The sequence below is a fragment of the Archocentrus centrarchus genome, chromosome 15 (genome assembly GCF_007364275.1).
Source record: "Archocentrus centrarchus isolate MPI-CPG fArcCen1 chromosome 15, fArcCen1, whole genome shotgun sequence".
NCBI lineage: Eukaryota > Metazoa > Chordata > Actinopteri > Cichliformes > Cichlidae > Archocentrus > Archocentrus centrarchus.
The window spans coordinates 10,685,181-10,699,149 of record NC_044360.1 but is presented as its reverse complement, the minus strand read 5'-3'; the positions used below and the strand labels follow the sequence as shown (position 1 = coordinate 10,699,149).

Below are 13,969 nucleotides of genomic sequence, written 5' to 3'. Positions count from 1 at the left end.
ATGATTCCATCAGTAACTGGATCAGTACACATCATATAGCTGCTTTCCAGTGCTTTGTGTAAACATTTTTGGTTTAATTTCTGGCATGGTGAGGTTGTTGTGGTGGGCATTTGATAAACAAAACAACCTCAGGTAAAGCCCTAATTTAAAAAGTTAAGATAATTCATTCTGTTGCTGTTTTTTTAATTTCAGTGGCAGATTTCTGCAGATTTTACTGGTATTCTTCTAAAATCTTTATATTTTTGTGGCCATAATTGTGCATCCACTGTGAATTGGTCATATCTGATCCTGATACCTGATCCATGGTCAGTCCAAAGTGTCATAGTTCACCCAGAACAGGTGCACACAAGCACAGATGCAGACCACAGTAACGGTCCAAAAGGTTTGTTTACAAAGCCAAAATGTAGCAAAAATAATTTAGGGGGGGGGGGGGGGGGGGGGGTGGTCTTCTGCAATGGAAAGAAGAGGGAGCAGTGCTGGTAGCAGTCGAGTGGGCAGACAGGTAAATAATCCAGTTAGTTTCAAAAACACACACAAAAAGCCACAAGCAACAATGCAACACATCAAGGGTTTCCTGGAAGAGGAGGTGAAAACAAAGCTTAAGCTCTTGGAAGCAAAACAAAACATGAAGGTAAGAGAACAGACGACTGGAGGAGACAAGTTTCAGCTGCAAGTCATGACATGCTCAATGAATTATCATAGATTTAGGCCATTTTTGACAGACAGCTAATGGGTTGATGATTTCTTCCAAATAAATGAGGAGATAATTTCTTAGAGTCAGTCATTAAAGGGATATTTTTAGATGAGAGCCAAACATTTTGACCTGGTGTCGGTGAACGAGGACAGGTGTCTTCCATCGATCTTCTGAAGAAGCAGCAGCCTTGCTCTGGACACACACGTTCCTGGTTTGCCTGCCCAGTTTGTCCATTGCTTTGCAGATGAAACCAAATATTAAGCTAATCTTGGCATCTGAAATATAGAACGTTAAAGACAGAGGGGCACGCTATCAGAAACTATATCATTAGGAAAAGATTGAATACAAGAAGGTTACCAGTTTCTAAAGCTGAATGCAATTTAGGGAGAGCAAAGAAATGGGTGACTTTAAACAATCTGTATATGATGGTTAGTAAAACAGTGTTTCCCTAAGTGTGACAGTGCAACAGTGTTACCCCACAGCGTGAGTAATGGAAGCAAAAGACCTGATGGTGGTTGTGAATTAGACTTATTACTGACACAAACTGAGCAGGCAGACATGTGAGACTTGACATTGTTTTCTAGGGTTTGACACGAGGACGTTTGTTTAATGAGAGACTGTCTGACTTACCTCCCCTTGTGGTCAAAGTGGATGGCTACAGAGCATACACAGGAGCATGCACCTCCCCACACCAGTTTATCCGAAACAAAAGCAGACCTTCTTCAGAAGAGAACGATCAAAGGGTTTGACATTCCAAGACCTGGACCCCACCCCACCCACCCAAAAATGAGAAAAAAGAAAAAAAGTAACCACCTGCCCTGATGTGAATTTTGTATTTTGGCTCACTGGATGTACATAATGCCCCTATGGTCCAGCCAATGTCATCACTCCTTTAGGTTTAGCATAATAGCTGATAGCTCTCTTTAGTCAACAGCAGTTTCTCTCAGATTTGCACATGGGTACCTATAGCTTACCATCCGGGCTGGGACACTGGGAGAAAAAGGCCTGTACAGTGAAATGTTGATATGTGAGGTGAGTCTGGTGAGTGGTGTAACAATCTTACTAAAGCTTTAATGATATGAACCTCCTTTGCAAACCTAAAATAAATACAATACTGCAAGAGTTTCCTAGAAGTGGGAGCCTCTCTTTGCAGAACCTTCCTCACATTTTGCTGGTGCCAAAAGGCGTGATCATATACTCAGAGTCCAAAATGCTGTTTTCCATTTATGTCCTCTGATGTAAAACAGATAGTAGGCATTCCTCCAATTCAGTTTGGTAAGGATGGTAGCTCCCCGCAGTGGCTTGAAAGTGAAACTAATCAGACGTAGGGGCATTTATTCTTGACAGTGATATCATTCAGCTCTCTAATAATCTATGTAGAGGCTTAAAGTATTATACTTATGTTTAACTTTTACCTTCTTGGAACCAGTGAATGTGTGAACCTCTGTAGATGTGCTCAGGCACTACACAGCATTTCAAGGAGTGCTTTTCATTGCTGGAGAAGAAAAGTAGACCTTAGGGAGAGGCTGCTAGGGATTATTATACTCCACCTGCATGAAACCTCCTTTCTTTGAACTACGTTTGTGCAGCACTCAGGCTGGAGGTGATAAAAGAAGAGTTAATCCTCGTGGACACCAAAGTTCATTCCACCTGACTGAGAATTGCTGTTCACTCTAGTGTTTTAAACAGTGTGTTCAAAGATATGCTTTCTGTGTGGCATAAACTGAAAGGTATCCGGTTCCCAATTGTCATTCTTGCCGCTTGTGCTTCCTCACATTGACATAGTGGTCTCCTACCATGGAGTGAAATTAACAAAAAGGTTTGCAAATGCATAAAGTATGATTCACAAGCATAAAGTAAGATTTACAAATGTGTACAATGAGTGTGCTCACAAATGTGTGCACCACATAAAAACACTGATTGATTTCAACAGACATGAAACCATTTTACAAATGCGTAAATCAGAAACTGATTAATAACTGGATAATTTATACACAAAGTTTTAAGTTCACACTCACGGGCAATTTAGAATCACCATTAATTTAACTCCACTATATATGCATGTCTTTGTATTGTGGGAGGAAACTGGAGTACCTGGAGAGAACCCATGCAGACACAGGGGAAAAGAGCAAACTCCACACAGAAAAGCCCCAGATAAATGGTGGATTTGAACCTAGGACCATTTTGTTGTGCGGCAGCAATGCTAACCACCACACTCCACTCTTTTTTGAAAGTTCTGAGCTCTAAAGGTATGTTTTCCACAACGGGCCATACATGTGTCATGCTAAATTTTATTTATTTTTTTGTCAATGAACAGTGTAGCAGAGGAGTGTGGTTTGTGGCTCAGCTGTTAGGAGGGAGAGGTGGGGCAGGTTGGCTGAGGGAGCGGCAGTAGCGGAGAGAGTTCCACACTTGGCATGCATCCACTAATTATTCATTGTGGGTGTGAGGCCAGAGGAAAGGACTGAAGCACAGGGTCACTGGCAATTGCTGGGGTGAGCATTTTCCTGTGCAGTGATTAATAAAGAACTGTGTGCACTAACTACCTTCCTCCCCGTGGTTACTGGGTAAACCTGCTACAAGTAGAGCTAAGTAATTGCCACCAAAATAAAGATTAACACATTTAAATGCTTGCAGTGTAATGGGGGAAGAACTGGCATGTACTGTATATCACATTTATTTGTTGCAGTCTTATGCATCGTCATATATTCTGTTATCTTCTCCATGCAGCTCTGCAACACATCCCTACTCCTCTATCTTTTAAATGGGCAAATATATATCTGAGATGACCTCTGTAATGAAATAACACTAACCTTTTCTTTTTTGAGTAAAACATTGTTTCAGCCTTTTGCATGCATCCATATTTACAGATTTATGCAACCTTGTTGAGTTTCATTCAGTGTAATCATGATACAGATAAAATGAAGAGCTGAAAAAGCTGCTCTTTGGAACAGTCTTACTGTTGTTTTATAGTTACCATGGAAACACACTTTCTGTACAGTCAGAAGAAATTCAATACATCTGTCAAACAGTGGAGCCACGATGCAGGTGCAAACATCTATGTTCAATTTTCTGATATCTCTGAGCATTGTGGCAGTCTGTGGCTGCTGTATAGACGGTGAATAAAAAAATCAGCTCTCATGACGCTTTGACAGCAGCCACAGCAAATTTCACAAAACATATTCTGATGCAGCATCACAAACAAAAAAAAAGTGAAGAGTCCCTGATTCAGTATTAAAATCTGTCCATAGATGGCAACTTCAAAGTGTTAATCCACTGATGTCCACAGAGGGGAGACAGTCGACTGTATGTAGGTTAGATTTACTGTACAAAATGATCCAATATTTACAAAATAAATATGCTTATAAGATGTATTTTAGGTTAAATACTGATTCAACTCTTTCTTTAGGCTGAGACTGTGTTGTACTGTAGGTGTCATGTGAGCATTAGAAATATAGAAGTAGATGAGATTAAAAGAAACGTGCTCAGATGATAAGACTGAATTTGTGTTTGTGTGTATTGGCAATGACACAAATCAACTGAAAAAAATTCCACTGTAAATTCTTGCAGTGTCACAGAACAGCCATTTGAAGCCACTGCTTGCGGTTTCAAGATAAATTAAATAAAGAGAAAGTAAAATGAGGCACAGTATCATTTAATGATGTTTACTTAATACAGAAAAAATAAAATAACACTGACAGGCTGTCATGTTATTTTGTGGTAATTTGGGTAAAATAATGTGCAAAAATTAACATAACCAAAACATTACACGTATTTTCATTCCTTGACCAGCTAAATTAAGGTCTTCACATAAAATCATTTTAAAGCTGTAATAAATTGAGGTTTCAAAGGCATTCAGAACAACTCAAACAGAGCTCATTACCTGAGTGCAGTTTTATTTATCTACAGTCTTTGTACAAATGCAAGATGATTCACCTGTTTTAGTCACAGATGTCACTATCATTTAATGATGTAATTATCACCCTATCACCCATACACTTTTTGACTTATAAGCATCCAAAAGGTATAAAGGACCTAAAAGCTACCAGCCACTGGAGGTTTTTTTTTATACATCAGTTTCAACTTTCTGACTGAGTTAAAACAGGAACATTTCTGTGTATTATTATCTCACTCTCTCACACATCCAGAGTATATCATACACAAGTATCCAATCATCGTTCTCTTTTCCAGGTTTGTTGCCCTCAATTCATGTCAGCCAGACACCAGACTTCTTATCTACTCTTCTATCTTCATGTCTGGCTTCTTCTGCACTGATGGGTGGGAACTGCATAAGTTAATCACAACCTATAGATTTCATACAATAGAAGTGTGAGAAGAAAACAAACAGAAAGTAATGACTTCCTTTTTCTCCTGCTCCAGCGACAGTTTTTACCCTTTGATTTTAACTTTAAAAATGTTTATTGTAATACATATCCATCTCCCAGATTCCCCTCTCCTCTCAGGGCTGACTAATTAGACTCACTGGGTTGGGGCTGGTCCCAGCAGTGTTGCTGCTCGAGCGTCTGTATTCCTGCCATATAACAACCAACCTGTACAAGTTCAGGGCAACCACGAGGGAGTTCTTGATGGCAAAGAAACCAAGCATCTGGTGGAAGACAGTGAAGTGGGTAATAACAGTGAGCCGGACCACCAGAAAAGGCCCATCCTGGATAAAAAAGGCCTCTAAGACACTCCAAATATCAGTGCTGTATTTAGTCAAGAGGGAGGCCTCCAGGGAACCCTGATCCTCTCCTCCATCCTCTCCATCAGGTTTGGCGTTCACCACTATTCCAAATAAGGAGATGCAAAAACAAAAGATTAACAGTAAAATGAAGCAGGCTGTAGTCTGATAGATGCCACTTTTGTTATTTAGAGCAACTTCTGCCGCTATTTTTGAATTTTGAACTATTATACTTATGTTATAAATACTGTTATAAATGTGGCCAAAGTTTCAAATAATGAGGTCTGAGTCAAAAGCTCTGGGTTTAGACCACTCCATATACTTAATTTCACATAGTTTTTGAGAGCATATATTCCTATAATATGGTCATCTTAGTACACATCTCTGCCTGTGAGCACATTAGTCCCATCCATCTGATGTTCAAACCTTCTTTTTATAAGGTTTACTGTAGCCTGTCAGAAAGTAGATAAACTGAGGCCCAATACAAAATAAATAAGAGTTATTTTTTAACCGTGAAGCACATGAAACTATTCCAGTAGAGTCCAAAAATTAAAATAAGGAGCTGGAAATGAGTATAACAGGTTCCCTTTTAATCTCACTTTTTAAATCCTCTGCTCCAGCATGATAATACCCATTTATGTCAGGCTATGTTGAGAGTTAGGACCCAAATTAAAGTCCCAAGTAGATGGATTAATCAAAGGTTCGAAGTTTCATTGAGGTAGGAGGACGAGGCAATGGAGAAAGACGATTCTGCCGGAAGTCTAAAAAGTAGCCTAAAACATTTTTTAGCTGCTCAGGTAAGAAGTCTTTTAGCCACAGCCAGGAAGAAGCTTCCCTGTAATTTTAGAGAACCAGGGGTTGTGATTTCAACTCATTTGCTCCACTTATCTACTTCACTGTTTACTTATAGCACTGACTGAATTTTTGGTCAATTTCTAAACACACTGTTTAGGCTTTTTGTATTTTTCATAACCTTCTTACACTTCTGTAGCTCATCAAAAAGCACCAAAGGTTGTTTTTTTAGGATATTCAAAGAGTCACTGACCTGCTAGATGTAGTGGAAACTGCAACATACTCCAGGTCCATACACCTAAGATAACGTAGACCAGAGCAGGATTTTTCTCCCTACAAATAACAAATGGACAGAATACTCTTGACATCAGTTTTTCAGTTTTTTTAGTTATGTCATTGATATAACGTCAGGAAATGTATACATTTTTATGTATGTTAAATGTAAACTTATGTATTGACTCACTCTACACTGTAAAAAAAATTACCAGAATTTAGTCTACTTTCCTGTTCTTTTGAAATATGTGAAATATCAGTAAAAAAAATCACAAAAATAAACAGTGAATTAACATATCTAACGTAAAATAACAAGAAAAAATGACTGTGAATAAATGTGATTTTTTTTTACTGGAAATCCATTATTTTTCATCACAAAAAGACTGTAAAAAGTCAGTCACTGGGGTAACATAATTTCACAATTATTTCATGTTTATTTAAAAGTTAAAACTGTTAAATTCTAGTTAATTGATGTAAATACATATCTAAAATCTGATGCAGTGAGTGCATAATGATAAAACATGTCTGTCATTTCACATGGATTTGTTTATTAAATAACAGATATGTTGTTCCATCATTGAAGTTTTCCCCAGAGAACGTGTGGGGAAAAAATGTCATCCATCAATTCATCCATCATGGATGGGAGAGGTTAAAACTCTCGTTTGGCCTGGGAACGCTTCTGTGTCCCCCCAAATGAGCTGAAGGAGGTGGCTGGGGAGAGAGAGGTCTGGGCTTCTCTATTTAGGCTGCTGCCCCCATGACCTGCCCCCGGATAAGTGGAAGAAAATGGATGGATGGATTACACAACAGTCAAAACAGTTTATAGAGTGCGCACGCCTGATGACATCTGAGCTTAGAAGCTAAAAAGAGTTTGGCTTGGTGAGTACTGGATGGGAGACCTACCAACACCAGTCTGATGGATTAATTCTTTTTTTTTCCATTTTATTTTATACCGAACAGAAAATTTCCTTTTTAAATTGAATTTTTCTGGCACCCTACTGTAGCTGCCGGAATATTTCCATGAGATTATTTTTTTAACAATGTAGATTTTAGCACATTCAGAATGAACAAGGAACACAAGTAGCCACTCACTTTACATCTGATAGCGTCTCACTAGTAAATTCCAGGATGTCCGCTGCTGTGCCAACAAAGATTAGAAGAAGTTGAGACAGCTCATCTCTTGTGATCCCGCCTCCCAAAGGCAGGAGCCACTTCCCCACAATGAGGAGGATGAGCACGATCTGATGAAGAGCCAGGATCCAGTCATTTGCGCAGACAGTAGACAACATCTAGCCAATATTTGGGAAAAGGGAATGGCAAGAGATGGCAAGATATTTATTTGTTCACAACTCGGTTTTCTGAGAAGGCTGAATCACTTCACTGAGAAAGCATCATGTTATTGCCTAAAACCAGATTTCTGGAAAATATCTGCGTGTTTTGAATTTAATCTCCCTTCTATCCTTTCAGTAAACAGCAAATAGCCCTATGATGCTTGCTGTCTAAACATTACCTCCCACTCAGTTGCTGGACCCTAGAATATTTGGTCTATCAAATGTTAAGTCTTTATCCAGTAATGATGCTCTCAGCTTTTTATATTTCAGTTAGAACCACTATCAAAGTGTGTGGCATGTAGACAGTGGAAGAATGTTAGTCTTTATCCAATAACAATCAGGACCTCTTTAGTCAAAAGAAGGTTATCCCTCTGAGGTGATTTATAATTGGCTCATGGCTCAGTTCTCAAATCTCAAAGAAAGATTAAAAGCAAGGGACATGAAACTGATTAATACAGCATAAAGAGGAGGATCTGCAACAGAGTGGGTTTACACAGTGGTTTGCAGGGGCAGCAACAACTGCAGGCGGGCTAAAGCCGTAAATTGAGCATCCTACTGTATAGGAAGCGATTTCATTTTGCTTCCTGGGAACTACCATCACCCAGGACCTCAAGTGGGAGCCCACCATCACCTCTGTCGTCAAAAAGGCCCAGCAGAGGATGTACTTCCTGCGGCAGTTGAAGAAATTCAACTTGCCAGCAAGGACCATGGTGCAGTTCTACACTGCTATCATTGAGTCCATCCTTACCTCCTCCATCACTGTGTGGTACGCTGGAGCCACCACTAGGGACAAACAGAGACTACAGCGCGTTGTGCACTCTGCTGAGAAGGTGATTGGCTGTAACCTCCCATCTCTCCAGGACCTGTACACCTCCAGGACACTGAGGCGTGCAGGTCGGATCACAGCCGACCACTCTCACCCTGGGCACAGACTTTTTGACCCTCTCCCCTCATGCAGGAGGCTACGGTCCAACCAGAACCTCCCGCCATAAGAACAGTTTCTTCCCCTCTGCTGTTGGACTCATGAACAATAACCCTAAGACTGTTACCACCACCCTCCACAAACGCTGATGACCCTATGTTTATGCACCTGTCTGATTGCATTGATGTACATATTACTGGACTATAGTTTGCATTCTTTTATCTTTTAATTAGTCTCTGCACTGTATATTTTGTAATTTTGTAATATTGTGTTATAGTTATAGTACTAATATTTCTGTATATTTGCAATTTGTATACTTGTATATTGTCTTATAGTTTTTATACTTATTTGTTTTTTCTGTAAGCACGAAGTACCGCAGCAATTTCCTAATGCTGTGAACCTGTTCACCCATATGGCAATAAAAACCTTCTGATTCTGATTCTGATTCTGATGAAATTGGACATTTGGATGCACAGACAATGTTAATGGAACAGGCAAAATATTAGGATCACTTTTCATCCCCCACCCACCAACAATGGCCTCAATAAAAAATAGAACTATTAACTTTCTGATTACAAAAACTAAAAACAGATGAAGCTTTGCAAAAGAAGAATTGGTGGGAGATGTCTGTTGAAATGGATTCAGTTAAACTGCACACATGGTCGGTGAGTGTATAATTTCCTAAAACAGATGGAGACTATGATCTAGCTAAATTATGTTTTTTTATTCCAATATTTTTTGAAAACAGTGGCAGTCTATTAAGCTGCATTATGCACTGACATCAGAATCCAAACTTGGTATTCACATGATATCACTGGGTATACTGGGAGCATCTGGCAGAGGTCCCAGTCAAATCTCATTTCCAGCAGAACTTCAACAGGATTCCAGAGGAGGCTGGGGATATCATATCTGAATGGACCATGTTCTGTATATCCCTTGCTGGTGTGGCTGTATGGAGCTGCAGCACTAAGGTAGTTGGTGCCTGTTATGAAGTTAACGTCCTACCCAGGTGGTAAACACTGGAGGTGACGTGAGCTGTCAAGCTGAAGGAGTATGGGGCATCTGACCTGATTATTCAGTCCCTAAAAAACTGTAGTGAGAGCATGGTTTGCATTACCAGCGGTAACTCAAGACTCATTCATGGTGTGAGCTCCACTCACTGTTTTTTTCACCAATTCTGTTCATAACTTTTATGGTCAGAACTTCTAGGCCAAGTGATGAAGGATCTCCATTTTCGGTGGCCTCAGAATCACCTCACTGGGTTTTTTTTTTTTGCAGACGAGCTTTTTGCTCCATCAGGCAATGACCTCCAGCTCTGAGGCAGTTTGGAGCTACAATTCTTAGCCAGAGAGGGGTGGAGTGCTGGTCCAAGTGGAGGAGTTTAAGTATCAAGATGATATGATATGGCTCTGCAACTATCTGTTGTGAGGAAGAGAAACTGAGCATTAATGTTTCTATGCTCACCTGTGTCCACAATTTTGGCTAATGACAGAAAGAATGAGACTGCAGACACAAGTGGCGGAAATGAGCTTGGCTAGGCTGCTGTTGCAAATTATTTATCATCAAGTTATTTGTTCTTATTGTAGGGGAAGTTTTTGCCCTTTAATTTTAACAACCTCCTAAATTAGCCATAGATTTATTCTGCAAAGCAAAACATCAGCTTCATAATGATTGAAATTGCTGCATTATGAAAGTGATGCACCAGGCAATCTGATAAAGTGCTTTTCTTTTTATAAAACCTATTTGTCTGTATTGTTTGCAGGTTGTTTCACTGGGCTTCTGTGGCTATTAAGGCTCCCAATGAGAGTGTCTCTTGGATCCCTTCCCCCTCATCTATCATATATCTTCAAACATTTGTATGCTGGTTACATTCAACTTTCTTTGTGAAACTGGCTGACATGTCAAGTCTTGCCTATTCATTGGCTGTTGGATTACTCATAGCTTTCAAATATTAAATTGCAATACAAGAAAAATTTTCTTTTTTGCCCAGATTTCTGAAATTACTCACTGACATGTCAGCCATTCAGAACTTCTCTAGTTATAAAATTCTCCATCCACAGATAAAATTAAAAGCAGTGCTACAGAAGCATTCAAGCATAAGTAACCCAAGTCATAGTATAGGTAATAGCTCATAAGACCCTGCTGTGAATGAGAGTACCTGAGTTAATCTGTAGGAAAAGTCTACATAATGAAATCTTTATTAATCATTTTTAAAGACAACTTGGAAGGGTTTTATGTTATTTGAGTTGCTCAGACAGTGAGTTGTGAAGTAGCTTAGCATAAAGAATTAGCTAGCCTTGCTTTCTACAGTGGTACAAGTTAAGCCTAATTAGCAAAAGACCTGAAGGTTTTTGTAGTGGGTTATGTCTCAAAGCAAAGACATAGCTGTAAACAAATGCAGTAAAGGGGGACAGCACAAAATTGATAGAACCAGTGGAAGTAAGAATGGAAGTGAAAATACCTGCATGCCTCCTGATCATCCATAAAAAGATTTCCTGAGAATTCCTTGACAAGTCCGTATTTGCTCATTGCACATCCTGTATATGATGCAGTGAGCTTGTTTTTTTTTCTTTCTTTCCCAGTCTCTTACCTTCAGGAAATTCTGGTTTGTGACATTTCCTTGGACGGTGCTTCGATTCAGCAGTTTTTGCAGACTGTCCCAAGAATCAAGCTTTTTGCACTGAAAACAGTTGAAAGAAGCTTTTACAGACTGAATTTTTTTTATTTATTATTTTATTGTAGTTAAGCTTTTAAAAACCTTTACGTTCAGTCAATAAATGTACAATGAGCTGCAGCTTTAGTGAGGTGTGAATCTGCAAACTTCCAGCTGTTGTCTTAAACAGTTTACACACTGAGGAAGCATTTTTGTTTCTGTTATGGAGTACCTGAAGATCACTGGCTTTGTCCAGCTGGTGTTGCAACTCCAGAATCCAGATGGAGGGAATAATAGTGATGAGAAACAAAAAGATAGGAGGGGAAAACCTGCAAGACAACCAGAAGCATTCAAACAGATGTAATACAAATTTTAAGTCTTCTTTTAGTAATGATTAGCAAATGTATTACTATACCCTGATATGCTAGATAAATAAAGATAAATGGGACTAAAAGAGAGGGTGGTGCTGTGGTTAGCACTGTTGCCTGTCTGTGTAGAGTTTGCACAGTGTTGTGTGGGTTCTCCCACAGCCCAAAGACATGCAGTTAGTGGGGCTAGATTAACTGGTAATTCAAAGTTGACCATGGGTGTAAATGGTTGTCTCTCTGTGTTAGCCCAACGACAGACTGGTGATCTGTTCAGAGTGTACCCTGCCTCAGCCCCCTGCGATCCCGAATTGGATAAGAGATGCTTTTTTTGTTTGTTTTTTTACTGTGTTCTTTGGAGTCCTACCAGCCTAAAAAATGATAATTTGTTGCAGCCCTACAATTAGGTATTTCATTATCACTTTGCTTTCAGTTCGATGCATCATAATACTCCCATTTAATCCACCATAAAAATGCTTTGCACATCTCTGAGCACAAAGGATGTTAATGCGTGGATGAGTGTCTAAATGCAGAGTCTAACATACTAAATTATATTAGATTTCACTGATTTGTTAAATGAAAGGCCAAGTCCAACAAAAGCTTTGCATGCCAAGAAAATTAAATATAAAATATTGTTTGCAATGTTATTTCAAACATGCAGGAAGACTGGAGAGGAATAAGAGGTAAAGGGTACCCGATGTAAATGGTAACCCCACCCCCAGCAGCTTAACAATCAGTTTCCCAGCTTAAAAATAGCAGCAGAGAAACAAGAAACTTGCTTATGCATATAAGATGCACAGGGGAAGTGAAAGCCAGATAAAGACTAGGAGAAGATAACAAATGCATAATTTAATCATCATAAACTGTTATACTGTCTATTAGGCCAAAAAAAAAAAAAAAGTCAGAGAGCGGAGATGAGTTTTAAAGTAATATGAATAGCTTAAGGCGTTAAGTAACCCAATGCATACTTAAGGATAATATAATTACAATATTACCTTTACCATCACTTACATGCATGTTCCCCATCTTACCATTTGTAATCCTGTCCTTTTCGCTTCTTCAGTGTTATTATCATTTCCACAACGAGCGGCAACAAGAGCAAAGTCAGCAACCAGTAATTATTGTCTTTCTTCACAGATATCACCCTCAACACTCCGATGAGAGCAACCACGATAAACAGCGCTCTGGTGATAATCGCACTTATAAATTTAACCGGGTCCATCTCGTTGCCTGACTGCAGTTCAGAACTGATCACATCAGCTGTCGCGTTATTTTTGAGTGACTTCCACAGTAAGTGAAATAAAAAACAACAACTTTGAAAATACTTTTTTCAAGCAAAGTCACAGCAGGTTAAGCTCCGCCTTTATCCTCACAGGAGATCAGCCAGGCTGACAGAGAGGAATGACACCGGCGGGAAAAAAAAATATAGTTACAGCTAAACACAGGGTAAAGTGAAAAAAAAGTTTTCTTTTTTTAATTATTTATGAATGACATCTTGGCTTCATCACAAACTCTGTAAGTGTACAGGAGAGGGCAGCATCATATCATGTTTCTTTAGCAGGAATATCATGACAATCACGTCCTCTGCTGTTTTAATTCCCGGAACTATAAATTATGTCCTCAAGTACAAATAGGCCAGATAATGTAAAAGCTCACAAGGCTTTCTCTTTTTTCTGTTTTGATTCCTGTTTTGACTGCTCAGTTATTATATCTGAGTCTTAGTTTATATTAGGTGTTAATAATAATAATAATAATAATAATAATAATAATAATAATAATAATAATAATATTATTATTATTACCAGTAGACATCTTTTGCCAGTGTTTTCATTTGTGCTTACCTCTGTCTCGTTTCTGTGTTTATACCCTGGTCCGTTTGTTTCCTTTTCTGTCTGCATTAATTCCTTTTGTTGTTTCCTGTTTTACTTTGAAGGGTAGCTTTCTGTTTAATTTGATTTCCTGTCTATAGTCCGCTGATTCCTTGATTCTTTTTGTCTGTCGTTAATTATTTTCATCCTTCCCTTCTACTTCTCACGAGTCCTTCGTGTATACGTATAGTCTTATGTTCTCTTTTTTATGTTCTCTCTTGCTTGTGTATTTGCTGTAGTAAATTCTGCTGTATATGCAGAGTAAAACTATGTTTGCCTCTAGTGGCAAAAAACTAAAGCAGCAACAGTAAATAAAAGCTCTCTTTGGCTGTTCCCTTATTCACAAGGTGTCAAAGACACTGATATCAAAGTGTCAGGCTAGTCCATTTT

The 13,969-nt window shown here is 38.9% G+C and overlaps 1 protein-coding gene across 1 annotated transcript; it reads right to left on the bottom strand.

The window, feature by feature from the left end:
* Positions 1–4,428: 4,428 nt before the first annotated feature.
* On the bottom strand, positions 4,429–13,023 carry LOC115793532 (transmembrane protein 26-like). The gene is made up of 6 exons (XM_030748574.1): positions 12,743–13,023; positions 11,579–11,675; positions 11,284–11,373; positions 7,533–7,729; positions 6,421–6,500; positions 4,429–5,479 (listed from the first exon to the last, which is right to left on the bottom strand). The coding sequence occupies exons 1-6, from the start codon at positions 12,931–12,933 to the stop codon at positions 5,154–5,156; spliced, it is 981 nt and encodes a 326-aa protein (XP_030604434.1). The 5' UTR covers positions 12,934–13,023; the 3' UTR covers positions 4,429–5,153.
* Positions 13,024–13,969: the final 946 nt, after the last annotated feature.